Source organism: Panthera onca, chromosome A1 (assembly GCF_046562875.1).
Source record: "Panthera onca isolate mPanOnc1 chromosome A1, mPanOnc1 haplotype 2, whole genome shotgun sequence".
NCBI lineage: Eukaryota > Metazoa > Chordata > Mammalia > Carnivora > Felidae > Panthera > Panthera onca.
Window position 1 is genome coordinate 46,925,986 of NC_138339.1, and position 21,402 is coordinate 46,947,387.

The following is a 21,402-nucleotide window of genomic DNA, read 5'->3' on the forward strand; positions in this document are numbered from 1 at the left end:
TTTCTCTCTGCCCTTACCCTGCTCACCCTCTCCCTCTCTCAAAAATAAATAAACATTAAAAAAAAAAAAAAAAAAAGATTTTCTCCCTTTGTCCCTCTCCCCCACACATCCACTCTTGTGCTCTCTCTCTAAAACAACAGCAACAAAAACACAAAGTAGTCAGTCTGTCTCCTACTCCTGAAAGTAATGGCCTTGTGAAGAAGAGGTCAAGTAGTGTCCAGGGCCTGGTGCTTCAGTGAGTGTCTCTGGTGTGTGCTCCATGTGCTCCACTGTGTTTTGGCTGCTCTATCCTTCAGGCCAGTCGTCTGCAGAGGCCCTCCTTGCTTGTTATGGGCAGTGTTTTGTCCCTGTGCTTGTGAAATGAGACCTGAGACCTGATACCAACTCCACCAGAACTGAGGACTTGCAGAACTCTCTCAGGAGACGTGATGTGGGCAGGGGTTTGTGCTGGTCTCATGGGGGAGGAGCCTTTCACGCTGGGACCAAGGCAAGTGTGGCTGAGAAGGACAGTCCCACAAAAGCACAGGGGATTGGGGTTTGGCAGTAAGTTAGGCAGCCATTGTTGGCACTGAGCTGCTTCCATCAGGTGGCTCTGTGTTTATGCTGGGGGACTGGGAGGGAAATGGTGCCAGCTAGCTGCCTTGTTCCCAGCGAGGCATCTCTGTGAATGCTGCCTCTCAGGGACATGCTCTGAGAAGAGCAATAGTCTCCCTACTGTGTGCTCCAGGCTCTCTTTAGATAGCTGTTTCCATGATGTGGGTCACCGGGTTGTTTGCCTGCCTTCTTTCCAGGAGCAATGTGGTGCCCTCTGGGGTTCTTTTCTAGCCAAGGCTGCTGGCCTTTAAAAGTCCAGACTTTAAGTCCCACTGGTTTCAAGAACTCACAAAATTTAGCACCTCTCGTTTTCCAAACTATTGGCTATGGGGAAGCATTCTAGTGTGTTCTCCCGTGTGCTCCTCTCTCTCTTGCCCTTCTCTGCGACCAGAGCTCCCTCCTTCTGCAGCACCTACTATCCGTTTCTCCCTCAAACCACAACACTCTACTTTCTACCTTCTTCGATGTGGATACATGGTGTTCTTATTTCAAAAAGCTGCGATGAGGACATCTGGGGATATCAGCATTATTTTCTATATTTCAGTTAAATCTCACTTAGAGCCAGATCTTTTTAGTTTAGTAGTTCAGTAGTTGAGATTGATGGATTCAGACTTTTAAAAGGTTCCATTGTAATGCCTATATTTAATTCAGTTCAGAATGCAATTACTAAGTATCTTTTGTGTACTCAGCTTTTTATTATATTCTCTAAGTGAGTAAAAGATTGGTTTCTGCTATTTTTGACAATTGTCCTATTTTTAAAAATGGGTTCTGGAGGAGGTTAACTTAATTCAAAAATCTACAGAATATAAATTTAATAATTCTTAAAATTTTCAAGTATGATTTTCTCTACTTGTCTGATGTTGTTTAATGGTTATTTTGGATCCAAAGTTTGAGAATTTTCAATAAGATTTAGCTCTTAAGCTTCTTGAACTTTTTGACAAGTCTCTTGACTCAAAGACATAATAGTGTTCATTACCAAGGATACTGTTACCAATGCTGCCATTTCCTCCTTTGCATCTCATACATTCTACTTTAAATTTAGCAGGATGGACTGTGTTGCTTGAATTTGCAATTCTTGTCTGAGGAAGGAAAGCTCAATGTATCCCTTTTCCTTAGTACTGTTATCATTTAATGTTCTCTTTTTAAAATAGACTATAAAACAGAGGCATGTGATTAGCAGTCATATTATAGAGATAACAACAAGAAATGAGAAACTTAATTCCATTTTAGTTCAGGGTCAGCCATATGAATGCGTGTCTTTTCTTTGTTTAAGATTCTCTTAGAAGCACAAGATATGGCAGTGAGAGACCACAATGTGGAATTCAGATCCAATTTATATATAGGTAAGATCTTTAATATTTTTAGCATTGGAAAATGTTTTCCAATAGTGATGCCAAGTTCATTATCTAATAACAATCTTTGATATCTAACTACTTAGGACCGCGTTTACCAGTGAAAATTGCTGGTAATAGCTTATTCTTCTGCCTTCAGCATGCTAAAGTTTGTCTGTTATAAATGGTTATAAATGGTAATAACCTTACTGCTTTATTGTTACCTGTTGTGCAGTATGACTGAGATCATGAAACCACTGCCAATAATTTATTAAATAGTGGGTATCAGGATGGTACATGGAGTGGTCCTTGAATCATAATAAAACTAAGAAAGAACAAGACTGAGATTTTAATTTTTTTTTAACATTTATTTATTTTTGAGAGACTGAGAGACAGAGCATGAGTGGGGGAGGGGCAGAGAGAGGGAGACGTAGAATCTGAAACAGGCTCCAGGCTCTGAGCTGTCAGTACAGAGCCCGACGCAGGGCTCGAACTCATGAACTGTGAGATCATGACCTGAGCCGAAGTCAGATGCTTAACCGACTGAACCACCCAGGTGCCCCAGAACTGAATTTTAAAAATGAATTCTTTGTCAACCTGGAGGAGGTAAATAAAGAATCACAGGTGGCCTTACAAATATATTTATTTATAATTTGCCAAACCAGGTGCCTAATCCATAAAGGTGTCCAGTAATTTAACCTTCTAGTTACCAGGATGGAAAATCTGTTGAATTGTAAAAGCCAAGGGGCTTTGGAAGGCTCAGATGATCCAGCTGTCTTTGTTTCCCTTTGTTTTTACATTCTGAAGCATTGTCTCAGGTTTTGTATGCTTGTTGCATATCAAATTAAATTAAGTGAAAATGCTTTGGGAAGCATGATGCACTGTCCAATGTAAGGGATTTTTTTGTTTGTTTGTTTCATACCTTCACACAGTTCTCTTTGGAGAAAGAGACCAATGCTACTACAAAGCTCCCTCGCCCCCTCCCAACACTACACAGTGGAACGGTGGTTGGGGCTAATGTTTTCCTCTCTCTTCGGCAGTACTTACTCCTAACCTCAGCAGTTTTGTAATCAAACAGAGATGTTGATGTCGAAGCAAAATTTTCTCAATCTGCCAAACCTACATATAGGAAGGACTAAAGGTATTTTAAATTCAAGATATGGGGAACTGCTACTCTCTAAATAGAAAAAGACTGAATCATTATGGGAGAAATTAGTTGTCCATTAGGATTTTTCAACAATTAGAATAAAAACAGATCATGTAAATTCTACTTAGCCACATGACCACTGCCCTACTGGAGATATTTATGCTGGTTACGTTAAAATCCTACCTCAGCTCACCTGGAATTGGTGCTGGCGACCACACCTACTCCTGAAATGCAAATGAGTTATGATTTCAAATTGAAATATCTTATTTTAAAGCTGAATCTTGTATAACTGATTATATTCTGATACATGCACAGATGCAGAGGGAAATCAAAAGGGCAGCTCAGAAAATGCAGGGCCGTAGTAGTTAATCATAAGCGTTTTCTTCTGGGAGCAGCATGAATAAATAATGCTGGGAGGGTCCAGAATCATTGGAAGAGATGAAATGGATGAAGAGCGAGACCATTTGCTTAAAGCCTCTTGGTGACCTTTCCTGCTCTGTGACTGAATATCAAATCTAATTTAATTAATTTTATTCAGTTTCATAGGAATATGGCCTTCTTAGCTGGCAGACAAAACGTAATGGAATTCAGATACAAATGAAATAGAATTTGTCTTTAAATCCTTTTCAGTGATTTTCGTAAAGTGAGAAAGGGTGAGGAGCTTAATCCTGTCTTCCCAAATGAAGGAGCAAAGTTCAATGTTGCCATTAAGCAAAAATAAACTTAACCAATCCTACGTGAATGGGCCTTTAATTCGTTGGTCTCCTTCTGCACATTTCCGCTGAAAAAACTCTATCCAACCTGTACCCTTTTTTCACCCACTTTTGGGTAAAAATCTCTTCTTGAATGGGACTGATAAGTTTAGATTTGTCTTATGATTATAAAAACCCATTTGCTAAGTATTTTGCTGCCTACCTCCTTTCTGAAGGAAAAAGGAATGAGTACCTTCGAGAAGATGAAGAATCTTACCGTGACATGTCACACATTTTATCCCTGTATTTGCCAAACTTCCCTGATAAGAATCATCTGAGGTTCTTATTAAAAAAATATAGATTGCCAGGCCCCACCACAGACCCACTGGATCTGAAACCTCAGAGGGGGAGGAGGCCTGGGGAGCTATTTGTTTAATAAACATCTTAGTGATTCTTACCTATAAAATATGGGACGCTGATTTTTCTCGTTGTTTTCTTGAAAAAGGCCTAAACATTTCATTCCGTGGATAGATGTCTTTTTGAGTTATGAAAGACTAGTCGCTTGCTGGCTATGATTTTGGCTTAGCGGTGGCCCCTCAGTCCCTTGACATGAGCAAGTCTAGCATTATAAGGGAAGTGCTTTTTGGTAGCGTATGTTCTCATTATGTGGTAATTCCTTCAAATGCCTGTCATCATTCTAAAGCTAATACCTGGTGTTGCATGACCACAGATTTTGAAAATTCATTTCCTTTCAAACTTATAATGATGACTAATGGCACTGTGAACAGGCCTTAACAAGTGGACATGGACTAATAAAATGTCAGTGCTTAGTGATTCATGGCATCTAACGTGATTCTTTAGGGAAAGTGATTGACTGACTTTGTAAATCAGTCTTCTGGGCAAAGAGCGATGAAGGCGGGAGAAGAGTGGTTTCCAATTTTAGAATGTCAGGATTCACATTTACCTAAATATTAGTAATAGGAAATACTGACAGTATTTTAAATTCTTGATACCTGTTGGACATTATCCTTAGGCTGTTCCCATTTTTGAGATGTTTTAATGTTTTTTTTTTCTTTGATTCAGAAAGTATTTGAGTACCTTCCAGGTGCATACTACCCACACAGTTAGAGGTGGTAGTATATCATATTAAAGCAATTTAAAACACTTAGCACATGTAATTTTGTTGTTTGTAGTCCTTTGGAAGGACATATAAATTGTTCTTCTGAGCAAGAATAAACCGTTTACACTGTTAGTACTGTATGTACTTGGGAAATTTTGAAACTTATTTTAGAATTTGAGCAGATTTGCCAGATATCTGTATTGAAAAAGTGATAGTAATTAGCAGAAGTTGTATTTCAAAATCATTTCCATTCCTTGTTGAACGTGAACTTTTGGGGCAATTCAAAAGACGTGTATGAGGCAGTGACTTTTACAGATTAAACATGAACACTTATACAAGATAGCATATGGTTTGGGACCAAAAAGAGTAATGTAGGTAAATAGTAGGAGTAGAAAAGAAGAGGTCAGTATTGATTAGAAGAATCATGGTAATCTTCTGGAAAAATTTCGCTTTTGAAGCTAGCCATTTGGGTATTTGAAAGAGCATCCAGGAAGAAAGAAGATTTTCAGGGTGGAGTAACCACATGAGCTAAGGCACCTAGGGTGGAATGAGCAGCAATTGTGTGGTCCAGTGAGAATAGTTGAAGGAAGCAGCAGGTTGATCTTGAGTAGATGAAACTGAAAGGGCAGACCGGGCCTAGATCCAGAGGGCCGACCATGGCAGGCTCTGGGATTTGGTTAACACTGTATTGAAAAGGAACCACAGGAAGTTTGGGGGTAGGAGATTTATGTTATTAAGGCAGTGTTTTAAGACTATTAACTATAAGCAGTGGTTTTGAAATTGTGCCTTGGGGCCTCCACGGGTGGGGCATAAGGCAGACAGAAGGACTCCTCGATGTTTGGGTCACTGCTGAAACCCTGCAGTCCAGGATAGAGCCTGGCACCTAATAGCAACTCAGAAATAGTTGGTGAGTGAATGAATGGCACGGTTTTGGATCTCTCTCCACCTGTGTTTCAATTGGAACAGAGCCACAGGATAGTGAGCTTCTATATATTGTTTCATTTTAATTGAAATGGTTCCATACAAACACAGTTGAAACCCCTAACATACAGAATTATTATGAGAGACTGGAGGAGTGGAGACCAGAAACCAATTTGGAATCTATACTTCTAAGTCCTGATTTCATTCAGACCTCAGAGTGGCTGTATTGCATATGTACACATTGTAGTGTACTAAAGAATCCTGGTGTTTCAGAAGAATTAATGTTTTTGTTCTGAACTAAAAAATGATGGCATTATGTGCCACAAGATAGGTAGATGGTATTTCATGGCTTTAGGATGAAATCGTGACTGACATTTAGCAAATACTGATGTTTGCTCTTAATGTGTTTGGTGGAGATGGAAAATGGTAGTTAACATAGACCCTGATAAGGCTGATCATTGTGTTTGGATAGGTTACGTAGTACTGCACAGTTAGCTGGTTAAAATACAGTATTCAGTGGAGTAGTGTTCCTTTTCCTCAGAGTGTTTGGAAATTGGTGCTCAAGTTGAGCCGCGTCACAAATGTGGATAGAAGCAGCCATCATGTTTGCAAAATGCCTTTTAGAAGATTTCTAAACTTTTTCTAGTGTCATCATGCTTATTTGTAGGTTTCCTCCTGACAGGTGGATCCAGAGGAACTAGTCTTACTTCATTATAAAATGATTTGTGTAATTTGTCTTTCTCTTTGAAAATCCTTAAACACATTTCTTTAGTGCCCAGGGATGAAGTTGATAGAAGGATAGCACCTCTTTCCTTATCTCACTGAGACCTGAAGAGGTTTTCTTAATCACTTTCATCCTTAGCTTTCTCTCTGGCAAAGCTAGGATGTTTCTGCTGAAACCCATTTCATGAGAGGACTCTAGTGAGAGGGTTGTCAGGTGCATACTTGAACATAGTCCTTGTATTTATAAAGTTATGTCTCAGCAAGAATATAAGAATGGTGAGTATTGAAGTGGATTAATTTGATATGTATTCTATAGGTTTTGGCTTTGTAAAAGCCTTATTAAATTGACTCACGAAGTAATGGACTAAATAAATTCAGAAAATAGTAGAAGGCGGCTACCACTCTGATTTACTGTGTGTGAAAACAGGTAACAGATTTCTTCTTAACTAGTGTTTGAAAAATTTTCTTAAATTTTACAAGGTCAGACTTTAACGTGCAGAGTTGGGGACGGGAGATGGGGAAGCAGCCGTGATGTGGGAGTTCCTAAAACTGGCCCCAAATCAGAATTACTGGGGGAAAGGGATTGGTCTTATTTGTTCAGAATGTAATTTCCAAGGCCCACCCCAAATATACTAAATTAGAATCTCCAGAGATGGGGGTCTCAGCATCTGCATTTAAAATATGTTCCGTAGGCTAGTCTGATGTAGTCAGAGGACCAGCATTTGGGAACATTTGGTTCCAGTGACTTCCCATCACAATTAGAATAAAATAAAAACTCCTTAGCTCGGCCTTCAGGGCTCTATGTAATTTTGCCTTCATGTCTGATCTCTTTCCCTTGTTTGTAAGACTCTTTCCCTTGTTTAGGATGCTTCAGCAGGCTGGTCTTTTTTCTGTTTCTAAAACAAGCCGGGCACCATTGGTCTTTACACTTGCTTTTCCCTCAGCCTGGAATACCATGTCCCTAGATATTTGCATGGATGACTCATTCTGGTCTTGGATCAAATGTCCCTTCCTCAAAGATGCCTCGTGACACACCCTCCAGTCTGAGGTCGCTCCCGGCACCCCATCATTCTCTGTCACATCACTGTTTTATTCTTCGTACTTGTCACTGACTGCAATGATCATGTTTATTTTCTGTCTTTCTCCTCTGGATTGTACACTTCATGGAGATAGGACCTTTGCTAGTCTTGTTCACTCTTCTTTCTCCAACACCTAGAATAGAGCCTGTTCCTTAATAAGTACTCAAGAGATGCTCGTGTTGAGACAAATTTGCTCTCACCAGCCAGGGAACTCAGGTAGTCTAAGAATCCAGTCGAAGAAAGGACAGATTGCTCACCTGATGGAGCTATAGTCTTGGGGATGCAGTCATTTCCTGTAACTCTCTTTGTCTTCCCTGTCTAGCTGAGTCAACCTCAGGGCGAGGCCAGTACCTGAAACGCATCCGATACCATGGCAGAGGTCGCTTTGGGATCATGGAGAAGGTTTATTGCCATTATTTTGTGAAGTTGGTGGAAGGCCCTCCACCTCCACGTGAGGCACCGAAGACGGCAGTCACCCATGCCAAGGAGTATATTCAGGAGCTTCGTAACCGGACCATTATTCACACTCTGTGATGGGGGGTTCAGATTCCACAGTGTATATATTTTGCCATTTATTTCCTAAAACGAGACAAATTAAAGACAAATGCTTTTTATGTCTTGTCATTGAATTATTGCAATATGAAGTATAATTGCTCATTTTATATGAATATTCATAAGGCTTTTGCCCACCTCTTTTGTCCTCTGGGTATATTTGCAACCTGTGAGGGGAAATCAGCTTTCAACATAGTAACAGACTATAATTCAGAAGGCTTTTTTGAGTACCTTTGGGAGGGAGTGTTAACTTTCATCTGCAGGAGGGCAGTTTCAATAAGGGACTTGAGTAGAAGGTTACAGAAGAAGAAAGCTTGTGGTTGTTTCCCTTGCTTTTCTCTTGGGACTAGGGAAGGAAGTGGTGGAGGTGAGCATAGCTGTATGCATTTTAGGACATTGTGTAGTTCTGTTTTTTATTTCACTGTTGGTGTGGGCCAACGGGTGAGGAATTTTATTTTCCTTGACTGCTTTAGCAGTAGTAACTAGAGATTACAGAAGTTTATTAAATACATTAATCTAGAACTCCAAAACCCTCTAACCGGGAAAGTTTTCTCCTAGTTAAATAAAAACTGTTTTCATGTCTCCTTCCAACAATGCTTTCTGTTACTTGGCTATCTTGTTCTGGATTGATTCATTTTTCAGAGTGAATTCTATTACGGAGAGAGGAATTGAACCGATGTCAGCACTGCATTCCAAAACAAGGCAGTAGGTGGCACTCATTGACCTCTTATTCACAGAAAGGTGTTAGTATTAAAGTAGAGCAAGTGTTCAGCTCTACTTGGCTCTCACTGATGTGTGTTTTCACTGACAAGGAAAGCACTCCCACAGCCCTAGACCAGTGTTACTCAAACTTTGGTATGTAGAGGGAGAACCTGGGGTGCTTGCTTGTTAATGCACACTTCTGGGTCTTGCCCCCATGACTCTGATTCACCAGGTCTTGGGAGGAACAAGTTTCAGAAATCTATCTATTTATTTATTTAAATTATTTTTGAGAGGGGGATAGGGACAGAGGGAAGGAGAGAATCTTAAGCAGGCTTCACGCTCGGCGTGGAGTCTGATGCGGGGCTTGATCCCACAACCCTGGGATCATGACCTGAGCTGAAATCAAGAGTTGCATGCTCAACCAACTGAGCCATCCAGGTGCCCCCAGAAATCTTTATTTAAAAAAAAAAAAACAGGGACTTCTAGATAATTCTGTTGTAGGGAACCACACTTGAGGATACTCCTCTAGTATGAAGAATGTGGTTTTAGTGCCACGTTTTAAGATGGCATTAATAATAGCTACTATTTACTGGAATCTCATTATTTGCCAAGCTCTGTGATAGTATTTTATATAACTCTTCACAATATCCTGCAAACCGTAGATACTGTTTTGTCATTTTATAAAGGAAGAAACCGAAGTACACAGAACTCAAATAATTCTTTCGGTCACATGGTATGTAAAAATAGCGGAGCTACGATTTAAACAAGGTTCCTAAAGTACCTGGTTCTGTGTACCTAATGAATAGACAGATGGGTTTTGCGCCTCTCCAGTTAACCTAACGCATGGGTGAAAAGGCCAAGGGCTCAGGGCAATAAGCCATGAAGGCTAAGGACAGATTCACTCTGGGTCCTAAGTTACTGTGGCATGGCTTCATGGAGATAACACTGGAGTGGTAAAAGGCTGCCTCCATTCCAGTCCTGGCACATCCATTAACCAAAAGAAGGCCCTGGGCGGGTCCCTTCTCTCCTTGGCTTCTATTTTGTTTATCTACAGAACAAGAGGTTCGGTGTTTCTTGTAGACCACCTTCAGATTCACTTGAATTACTGTTTTAAAAGATGCCTGGTGCTACTCTCACACTAAGTGAATCAGAATGTGGCATGGGCACTTGAACTTTTCACAAACGCCGCAGTGATGTGCATACTGGAGAATCACTGGACTAGAGGGTCTCTCTGTTCTCTTTCAGTGCAGCTGTTCCATGATTCTTAGCCTGGGAATTCTGAATTCCTCAGGTGTGACCAAAACAAGCCAGGTGGTGAATGGACTCCATAACTATTTTAGAAGAGGTAAGGGCAAAACAGACCTTGGATTCTAATGAAGAAAATTGGCTGTGAGCTAAGGTGAAGCCTTCATTTGGAAATTCTTCTGATGTGTTAAAAAGTATAATTGTAGCTAACATGTAGCACTATGCCCCTAGCACTGTTTTAAGCACTTTATATACATCATCTCAACGAAACTTTCCCATTGCAACAAAAGCAGTGTACATCTGGTTAGTTTCTATGGTTGAGAGTGCATTTTCTAACATAAATGAACATTTTGGTTCCTACTTACAGTTTAAGTTTGCATGTTCGGAAACAATGTCTGTTAAGTATTACTTTTGTTGTTATTATTATTTTTTAAGTAGGCTCCATGCCCAACGTGGGGCTTGAACTCCCGACCCAGAGATCAAGAATCACATACTTTACCAACTAAGTCAGCCAGGTGCCCCTGTTAATTTTTGTTTAATGGTGATCTCTGAACGCTTGTAATTTCCTTCTTTGTCAGATAATCATGATAGACTTAAACTTTTTTTGCTGGAGTGTAGCATATTCAGAAAGCACACTAAGCGTAAATACATAGCTCAGTAAGTGAACTAGTGAACATGCTCAAGTAACCAGGTGGATAGAACCTGACAGCAACTCCGAAGTCCCCTTCACACCCAAGCCCAGTTACTAACCCCCTTCTCTTTCCCAGAGGTAACCATTATCCTGACTTTTAACATAAGATAGATTTTTTTAAAGTTTACTTATTTATTTTGAGAGAGAGAGCACACACATGCAAGAACGAGTGGGGGAGGGGCAGAGAGAGGGAGAGAGAATCCCAAGCTGCGCCCTGTCAGCATGGAGCCCAATGGGGGCTCGAACTCCCAAACTGTGAGATCATGACCACGCTGTCTGCACAGAGCCTGACACAGGGCTCCAACCCAAGAACTGTGAGATCATGACCTGAGACAAGGTCAAGAGTTGGCTGCTCAACTGACTGAGCCACCCAGGCTCAGACTTTTTTTTTTTTTTTTTTTTTTTAATTTTTATTTATTTTTGAGAGAGAGAGAGACAGAGTGTGAGCAGGGGAGGGGCAGAGAGAGAGGGAAACACAGAATCTGAAGCAGGTTCCAGGCTCTGAGCTGTCAGCACAGAACCTGACACGGGGCTCGAACTCATGGACTGTGAGATCATGACCTGAGCTGAAGTCGGATGCTTAACCAACTGAGCCACCCAGGCGCCCTGCCCAGACTCAGATTTTTAAAAAGTGATTAGCTTTTCGTTTTTTTCAACTCAATTTATTGGGCAATCCTTACAAGCCTGGTGCTGAGGGTTCAAACAGTGGAAGAGGAAACAGCCCTGCTCCGTGGAGCTCACGCTGTGATAGGAAAGACAGACTGTAAATCAGTGATTGCAAGAGTTTACTGTGCTGCATATTAGGGAAGTGGAGGGATGAGGTTATGCAGGCAGACATCAGGTGTCCTGAAATACAGTTACTGCTTTTTGGAAAAGTAAAGAGTTGTGTTAGAATGCCAACTTGAGTTCTGTTTTTAACACTATGAACATGAGGACCACTTCATGCTTCTGCAAGTTAAGATGGTTGTGGGATGCAAAGGGAAAATATACTGTCATTGGAGCAGACTCAAATTTACCAAACCTTATAAGGCTCCAGCTAAGCCCCAGGGGAAAGACAGGTGAAGTGTACTGCAAACATTGCAAAATAAAATGAGTGCGTTTTCTGTAAGTGATGAAAAATAGTAGAGTCTTTTCCTTTCCTTTCCTTTCCTTTCCTTTCCTTTCCTTTCCTTTCCTTTCCTTTCCTTTCCTTTCATTGATTGATTGTTTCTTTTGAGAGAGTGTGTGAGCATGAGTGGGGGAGGGGCAGAGAGGGAGGAAGAGAGAGAATCCCAAGCAGGCTGCGCCCTGTCAGCATGGAGCCCAATGGGGGCTCGAACTCCCAAACTGTGAGATCATGACCTGAGCCGAAACCAAGAGCTGGACACTCAACTGACTCAGCTACCCAGGCACCACCCCTTCTTTTCATTTTAATACAGAGGTTGTAATAATGATTTCAGTTGATTAAGATGGGCCCACTTACATACGTAGGTTTAAAACAGGAAATGTTTTGGGAGTAAGTAAGCTTCCAGACAGATTCTAAAGCAGGAGAAAGTTGCATAGGTGACATTAACACCAGTTTGGGCCCTTTTCCTTAAGCCTGTGTCTCTGATGTAACTGTCTAGGGTCAGATTTCTATATGAGAGTTTTCTTTATTTTTAAGGCAAACCAGCCAAAACGTCAGATATATCTATTATGGAATCGCAAATACATTGGTTGGAAGAAAAAAAATATTGGTAGGTAAATCACACTTTTTCACTCAAGTAAAATTTTTTTTGTTTGTTCAGTAGGGACTTGAATGAATCATTATATTCACTTATGGCCCAAGGAGACTCATAAAAATTCCACTCTGTAAAATAAGGGATGGCAATATTAATATCAAACAAAGTGGAATTTAAGGAAAAGGCATTAAATAAAACTAAAAGGGTTGTTGAATACACATATGGAGGAACATGTTCTGCAGTCAATTTGAGAAAATTTCTAGACCTCCTGAAGGTCATCTATAAATTCCAAGTATCTGTAGTGGACCCCAGGGTAAGAAATTCTGATTTCAGTGATTTAAGTTCATGTATCTATCTGGCCACAGTTCTTTGTTCTTTCCCTATATCCATGCCCTTTGCAATGTGACTTTGCAGTTCCTCTTATAAAGAAGAGGAGTTGGGGTTCTTGGGGTTCTGTCAGTGTGGAGCCTGCTTGGGATTCTCTCTCTCTCCCCTCCCCCCCTCTTTCTCTGTCCCTACCCTGCTCACGTGCACCTGTGTGTGTGCTCTCCCTCTCTCTCTCTCTCTCTCTCTCTCAAAATAAATAAATAAAAACTTAAAAAAGAAAGAAAAAGTGGAATCTATTCTGACCTCTTGAATTTGGGCTGGCTTTGTGACTTCTTTAGCCAGTAGAATGTGCCAGAAGTGACAGTTCGCAGTTTTCAGCCTAGGCCTTGTGTGCTTCCCCTTTCTTTCTTACACCTCTGCTTCTGCCACGTAAACAAGTCCAGGCTAACGTGCAGGAGGGTGAGAGAGCACGTGGAAGAACTGTGGGCCCCCAGCTTACAGCCAGCCAACCATTAGACAGCCCACCTTACATCGGCACTGCTGTCTACCCAACCAAAAACTGATTATGGAAGCATGAATGAACTCTGTTGAGACTATAAAAAACCACCACAACTGACCTATAGACTCATGAAAAGTAGTAAGTTCTTATTGTGTAAGCCGCTGAGATTTGAGGTGGTTTGTTATGTAATAACAGCTGTGATAAACACCTGTCTGTTCCAAATGTCTGTAAGAATTTGTAAAATTGATTCCAGGCTTACCACAAAGAAGACCTCGGTAGATTCCCCCAAATAGGAATTATATAGATCACTTTTGGGCTGCCTGGGTGGTTTAGTTGGTTAAGCATCTGACTTTTGATTTCAGCTCAGGTCATGATCCCAGGTTCGTGGGATTGAGCCCCATGTTCAACTCTAGACTGGGAGGGGAGCCTGCTTAAGATTGATTCTCTCTCTCTCTCTCTCCCTCTGCCTCTCTCCCTCTCTCCCTCTCTTTCTCTCTCCCTCTCTCCCTCTCTCCCTCTCTCCCTCTCTCCCTCTCTCCCTCTCGCTGTCTCTCCCTCTCCCTCTCCCTCTCCCTCTCCCTCTCCCTCTCCCTCTCCCTCTCCCTCTCCCTCTCCCTCTCCCTCTCCCTCTCCCTCTCCTTCTCCTCTGCTCATGCATGCTCTCTCTCTCTTAAAAACAAATATACATATATATATATATATATATATATATATATATATATATCATTTTAAAAAATCCTACTGCCCTAAAACTAGAAATTTGTTCTTTTTAAAAAGAAAGTTTAAACATAATCTACTTGATAATAGAACACCCCTAACTCTCGGTTCTTGGGGGAAAAAAAAAATCCTGAAATAGATCCTGTGAGCCCAGTCAAGAATTACCAATGAAAAAAATAGGTATGAGAAAAAGGCATAAAGCATGCAAAGAAAATTAGGAATTCTATGTAGAAATGTGCTGGATCATTTCATTGCCCTCTTGCCTGACCTGGAACTACATTTCCCAGAATCCCCCTTTCTTTACGGTTCTGGTTTAGAGTTGGCCAAAAGATCAACTTGAGTAATACTTGAGAGTTGGAAATGGTGCCCTCACAATCATTTTGGCATCCTAACAGCTATAACAGTGGTATAAGACATCACAATAAGGCAGCAGGTGTCTAATTCTGACATCTTCTAAGAATGATTTGAGCCAAAGGGGATTATTAGAGACTATTAGCTAGCTCAAAGGATTTCCAAGTGGCCCAAGAACTAAGTTTTAAAGCTACATGCAACCTGGATGATACAGCCACAAAAAACTCCCTCCACCACTACAGGACTGTTTAGTGGAAAGACCACCCATGATGCTATGGACTCAATACCAGGATCCATTGTAGCTGCTCTATAAAGGCCAGATGTCTGTATTATGCTTTCTAGAATATGTACTCTGTCAGTCTTTGGCCACCTCCTCACATTGTTTTCTTTCTTATCTGAATCTCTCATGGGTATAAATTATTGGCAGAAATGTCATAGGACTTGAACCTTAGCTATAAGAGTGTCTAGAACTGTAGTTTTTAGTTTTCTGAACTTGTAAAGCATGCCCATGTTCTCTAGCCAGAGACTGCTGTGAACACATAACTGAGTGATTTGGGTTCATTACTTGTTGCAGCAAGGGAGAGCACACATCATAAGGAACGATGGGAACCCTCCATAAGAGGGTGTTAGATAGAACCTTTATAGGATTTGACCTTTGGTTGGGTGATTTGTGGAGGGCCTGAGGAAGCAAGGATTCACTCTAGGTAGGATGCCATCTGAAAGTCGGGGTGAGGAGAATTTTATGATTTAAAATCTCAATAGATTTTATAGATAGGTAAACTAGAGGGGAAAAAAGGTATAATTGGTAAAGAATTAACAGTTACTTATTTTAGCCAGGAGAGGGAGATGTTTGGTATTTTGTGGGTGGCACAGGACCTTATTTTTGTCTGTGCTTAGGAAAAATTATAGTATGGACTTGCTTTATCTCATTTAGTCATGGTCTCAGAGTGACCTTGTCTGAGCTGGTATTCTGTGAGATGGTTTATGTCCAATGGGAGAACAACACAGGTTAGTGTTGAATGCCTGGCCAGCTTCCGAATGTCAAGGGCTGCTCTTTTCTTCATCAAGTACAACATAGAATGGAATTGGAGTGGCTATTGGATAAGCAGATTTATTGTATTTACCCCAGGTATCATCATACTTACTGGTGAAACTGGTGTTCCTCACCAGAGTCAAGTATGCCCACTGTCCATGGTCATTTAATATTTCCCAAAAGTTTAGTGAAAATAGTAAGACAAAATGAAATAAGAGAAAAAGCTTCAGAAAGGAGGAGATAAATTACTACTTGTGTGTAATTGCCTACCTGGGCATTGAAGAAAAGCAACTGAAAAATTATTAAGAGTAAGAAGTGTTGAACAAGTCTGTTGGTTACAAAATCAGTACACAAAAATCAGTGCTTATCTTTTAAATCAACAATTATCAGTTAGAAAATACAATTTTAAACAGGCATTAAGATAGAGGCTAAATATAAGATATCTAGAAATAAACTTGACATAAGAAAAGTATGCCGGACCCATATAAATAAAACTAAAACTTCACTGGGAGACGTGAAGTCTTAAATAAATGGTAAGGCATACCACATTCTTGGATGGCATCTCAATAATTCTGCCATTTCAATTCTAATAAAAATGTCAAAAGTATTTTTTTTTAACTAGACAATATAATTCTAAGGTCACCTGGGAAGATTAATAAAGGGCTGAAGAATTTTTGGAAGATTGAAGGCTGACTTACATTGTTAGAAAGAAAGATTTATTATCAAAGTAGCATGATTCTTGTGTAAGAATAAAAATAGCCCCCTAAACAGAGTCAAGTATATACATTTGGTATAAGGTAAAGGTGGGATTTAAGTGTTCTTAGGCTTCTGCTTAAGATATAGAAAGCTGTTAAGCTAACCTAATAATGAGGAAATGACAGAGAAACTACAAAATCATTACTTTTGTTGATCCCAGGAGGTAGGTGAGGTTGTGAGGCCACCGAGTAGCCTGATTCAGAAGAGAAAGCAGTTCCTCTCCGCTGAGATGGGCTTTGCCACCTCTGGGCTCTGGTGGACCACAGGAGCCTGAGGCACCTCCACTCTCCACGTGGGTGAGAAGAAACCAGCTATCGAATGTACCACTATCATCCATCTGTGCCAAGAGTGTAAATCGGGGATAGTGGAGGTCGCCGAGAAGTGTCACACTTAGCGGTAACCTTTCCCACAGACTTCCACCACGTGCTCACGAGAAATACGGGGGGCAGGAGCCTGGCTCTCTCCAGCCCACCTCGGAGGTACAGGCAGGGCAGAGGCAATTGATTAAAGGTGGTTGGGGGACACAAAATGTCATGTGCTTCCTGGGTTCTTCTCTCTTAGGCATCAAAAGCCTTAAGCTACCAGGGTCACGGACGGCAGCACTTGCTCACAGGGCTTCAAGTGCTGTGGGGCACAAGGCCCTGCCCATTCCACTGGACAATTTCCCCTTGAACGTAGACTAAAGCTTCAAGTCTCCAGGGTGGTGAAGTCTATTACTCCCAGGGCAGACAGACAGGGATGCATCGCTCAGTAGCTTCATGAAAGGCATTTGATAAAATTGAATATCCATTTGTGATAAAAACTCTCAGCCAAGTAGAACTGCCTCATCGGATAAAGGACATCTACAAAAACCCTACAGCTACCATCATCCTTAATGGTGAAAGACTGAACCTGTGTACCCTGATACATCCATACGATGGGATACTACTCGTCAATAAAAAGGATGAATTACTGATACAAGCAACAATATGGATGGATCTCAAAAGCATCGTGCTATGTGCAAGAAGGCGGACTCAAAAGGCTAGAAACTGTATGTTCGTGTTAGGTTGACGATCAGGAAAAGGCACAACTATGGGAACAGCAAACAGATCGGTGGTTGCCAGGTGCCGGGGTGTGGGACTCACTACAAAAGGGCACAAATGAACTCTGTGGGATGATGGTGGTGACTACACACTTGTGTATGTTTGTGAAAATTCATAGAACCTTACCCTTAAAGGATAAATTACAGTTCAGGAAACCTGACTTTTATTTTTATTTATTTATTTTTAAATGTTTATTTATTTTTGAGACAGAGGGAGACAGAGCACAAGTGAGGGAGGGGCAGAGAGAGAGGGAGACACAGAATCTGAAACAGGATCCAGGCTCTGAGCTGTCAGCACAGAGCCTGATGCGGGGCTCGAACCCACGAACCGTGAGATCGTGACCTGAGCCGAAGTCGGATGCTTAACCGACTGAGCCACCCAGGCGCCCCAAGATTGGACATTTTTAAAGATGACTGCTGTGTTGGCACATCTGACTGGCTCCATCAGTAGAGCATAACTCTTAATCTCAGGGTCATGAGTTCAAGCCCCACATTGAGCATAGTGCTTGTGTCAAAACAAAACAAAAACAATGGCTGCTGTGTGGACAGCAGACCAGATGAAGTGGTCCACTGAAAAGATGTTAGGGTCTTGGTTTGGGGCGGGTGGAGCAGTTGGAAATGAACAGATCACCAAAAAAGAATTATAGCCTGTGGCAAAAAGGGACAGTGCTTTAAATGGGCTGCAGGCAGGGCAGAGCACAAACTATGACCCAGGGGTCAGAAAGTACGCAACAAAAATCATAAGTGGCCCACTAAACCTTCAGTATTTATTGTTTGGGGGTGCCTGGATGGTTCAGTTGATAAGTGTCCATCTCTGATTTCAGCTCAAGTCTTTTTAAAAAATTTTTTTAACGTTTTATTTATTTTTGAGACAGAGAGACAGAGCATGAACAGGGGAGGGTCAGAGAGACGGAGACACAGAATCTGAAACAGGATCCAGGCTCTGAGCTGTCAGCACAGAGCCTGATGTGGGGCTCGAACCCACGAACCGTGAGATCTTGACCTGAGCCAAAGTCGGATGCTTAACCGACTGAGCCACCCAGGTGCCCAAAACCTGACTTTTAAAAGCATGGTTCAGGAAGAAAGTATCGTGCTATAAGCAGTGCCAAAATAATTGCTAAACCATCTGAGGAAAAAATAACTTTTAATTTCTCACATCGTAAAATAAGATAAATTTTAATGGATTAGAGATATGAATGAAAAAAATCAAACTATTAAAAACTTAGAAACATGCAGGAAATTTAGGTGACGAATACATAGGGGATCAAAGCCTAAAGCACAACAAGGAGGTGAAGACCTTAACAGTCAGGATAGTGATTACCAAGAGGTAAGAGGAGTGTGTCCTTGAGAAAGGACCTTCAGCAGGAATCTCTCTTCTCTCTCCCTCCCCCAACCCTGTCCTCTTCCCCCTTCCCCTCCGTCCCCTCCCCCATCTCTCTATCTCCATCTCAATAACACAGATGACAGTTATATGGACAGTTGTCATGATTACTTATCACTGTGCAGCCTTCTGTTTATGTGCCATATTTTGTAATAGGAAAAAAGGGTAAAATTGAGGTCCAAATGTAATTTTCTACATTTTACAACACAGAGGATTTAGGCACAGAGAAGCAGAATCTATTGAAGATTAATTTCTCCCATTTCCTCTCCCAATTCCCCACTCCCAGTCCAATGCTCTGCTAGCCAAAGCAGCCACATTTTTTTGGAACAAGTTAGCAGACTCTGAACCTTATAAACCAAGGCCAGTTTGAAAGGACCTAGGTTACAGATATGTGATGTTTAATTAAAATGAACAAATGGTAAATTCTGAGTTGGAATGGAAAAAGCCTTTTAAACATCAAAGTAAAGGCAGAAGCCATAAAGGAAAAGATCAATAGATTTGACTACTCTCATGTTAAAAATGACATACAAATTTTAAAGTATCAAAGCAAAATCAAAAGACAATATACAGTTGGGGAAAGTATTTTTAAAATACATGGAAAAAATAAATACATAAAAAAACACATGGCAGGTAACAGGTTAACATTCTTGACCTACAAAGAACCCTTAAATCAATAAGACTAATATCCCAATAGAAAAATGGCAAGGAATATGGTTGGCCATTTTTAAGGGAAGAAATACATATTTTTAACAAACATCTAAAAATATTCATTCTGGAGTGCCTGGGTGGCTCAGTTGGTTGAACATCTGACTCTTGATTTTGGCTCAGGTCATGATCCCAGAGTTGTGGGATCAAGTCCCACATTGGGGTCTACGATGAAGATGAGTTTCTCATCCCTCTTTCTCTGCCTCTCCCCTGCTCATGCTCTCTCTCTCTCTCAAATAAAAAATAAAAACTAAAAAAAACCTAAAAATAAAAATATTCATTCTCTCTAGTAATCAAATCATTGGACATTAAAAATGTGCACTTGTCATACATTCAATTGTCCAGGATTAGAGAAGATGGAAACATCTAGTATGGAGAAGCTGTAGAGAAAAGGGCACTCTGAAGTATGTGGTAGGAGAGCAGTTCAGCAACATTAACAAGAGCCTCAAAAATTATGTATTCTTTGATTTAACAAATTATGCACAGGAGTGCCTGGGTGGCTCAGTCGATTAAGCGTCTGACTTCAGCTCAGGTTATGATCTTGTGGTTTGCGAGGTTGAGCCCCACATTGGGCTCTGTGCTGACAGCTCGGAGCCTGGAGCCTGCTTTGGATACTGTGTCTCCCTCTCTCTCTGCCCCTCCCCTGCTCTCTCTCTCTCTCTCTCTTTCTCTCAAAAATAAGCAAACATAAAAAAATAAAAAAAAAACAAATTTATTTATTAAAAAAAAACCCCAAAGATATTTATAATAGTGATACATGGAAATGACCTGAGACATCCCAGTGATGGGGAGCTGGCTAGGTTATGCTATTTTTGTGCACCTGGGCATTTTCTAGCCCAATTGGCACCTTTGTATGAGCTAGGAGAAAAGGCTCCTCTTGCTCGAGGGAGACCTCACCACATGCTAGTCCCACAGCTTATGCAGGCAGTGGCTTGTACATTGGACACCAAGGCTCTGATAATGCACAGTGTGGTGCTATAGTATGTAGCCATTAAAGCACATGTTTGAATAATTTTGAATGACATAAGGATATGTTCACAATACACTATTAGTCACATAAAACATATGAAGCCCCAAGAGTAGTTTCTGGAACGTAACAAAAGCCATTCTTTTATTTATTTATGTATTTATGTATGTATGTATTTTTATAGAAAACCTAGATTTACTTGTTAAACTCTTACAAAGACAAAATAATTATCATCTGAAGTACTTTGAGGACTTCATCCCAATTTCACTTGTTGTTATGGAGATGGACCTAGAGGTTATAACAAAACAAACTGGTGAGAGATATGGTCAGAGGCACTTGTTAGTGGTAGTAAACGAGGCTGGGATGTTTCCCAAAGGGCTCCATGAAGATGCCTGAATGAATTTATCTGGGTCCCAAATTAGTAAAAAGACCCACAACCCTGTGGAGAATGAGCAGAGGCCAGGATTTCTCAGATCTCTGTCTTTTTAAGGGGTATGGGGATCCTTAGGTTCTAAAGGGGTGTATCTTAGACTCAGCCTCCCTCCTTCCCATCCAGTGTACCTTCACCTTCAAGGGCCTGCACATTCCCATCACGTAGGCCTGCTGGGTGACAGGCGATGCATAGAGTGGAGGCAGGAATTGTAGGCTTACTCAGAGGGTACCTATGCACAGAAAGTTTGGGGGTAGATGATAAACTACAAATACCCTCTTGGTCAAGTTAATTCGCCTTTGTTAATAAAGGCCATAGTATCCAATGCTCATGAGAACTTTTTGTCTCTGTATACTTTGTCTCTAAAAAGAGCTGGTTGGGGAAAGACAAAGACTCTCATCAACACCCACTCCATAGTAGAAGAGGCACCAAGTCCTTTCCTACAGTTATAAGCAGAATCCCACAGCAGAGTAAATCATCCTCAGTGGTCAACATCTGCATACTCAAACTGAGCACCAGCGGTTGGGGTAGTACCTCTCTCTATCCCCTGTTCACAATCTCACTGAATCTTCTGTCTGCTCTCCAGCCGTGTTATACTGGCTGCTCACAGACTGAGAAAAAACATACCTTCTTATCTCTCCAGTGTGACTTGGCCTTA

The 21,402-nt window shown here is 41.0% G+C and overlaps 1 protein-coding gene and 1 pseudogene across 2 annotated transcripts in view; one reads left to right on the plus strand and one right to left on the minus strand.

Annotated features, from left to right (window-relative positions):
• Positions 1-8,221, plus strand: part of MRPL22 (mitochondrial ribosomal protein L22) — a 33,893-nt gene extending 25,672 nt beyond the window's left edge. For both annotated transcript variants that reach the window (XM_060634803.2, XM_060634805.2), the window contains 2 exons: positions 1,868-1,937; positions 7,930-8,221. In XM_060634803.2, the coding sequence (XP_060490786.1) occupies positions 1,868-1,937; positions 7,930-8,141 (282 nt within the window). In that variant the 3' untranslated portion in view covers positions 8,142-8,221. The remainder of the gene's footprint in view (positions 1-1,867; positions 1,938-7,929) is intronic.
• Positions 8,222-21,225: 13,004 nt separating this feature from the next.
• LOC132680126 (methylosome subunit pICln-like) overlaps positions 21,226-21,402 on the minus strand; it is a 2,057-nt pseudogene continuing 1,880 nt past the window's right edge.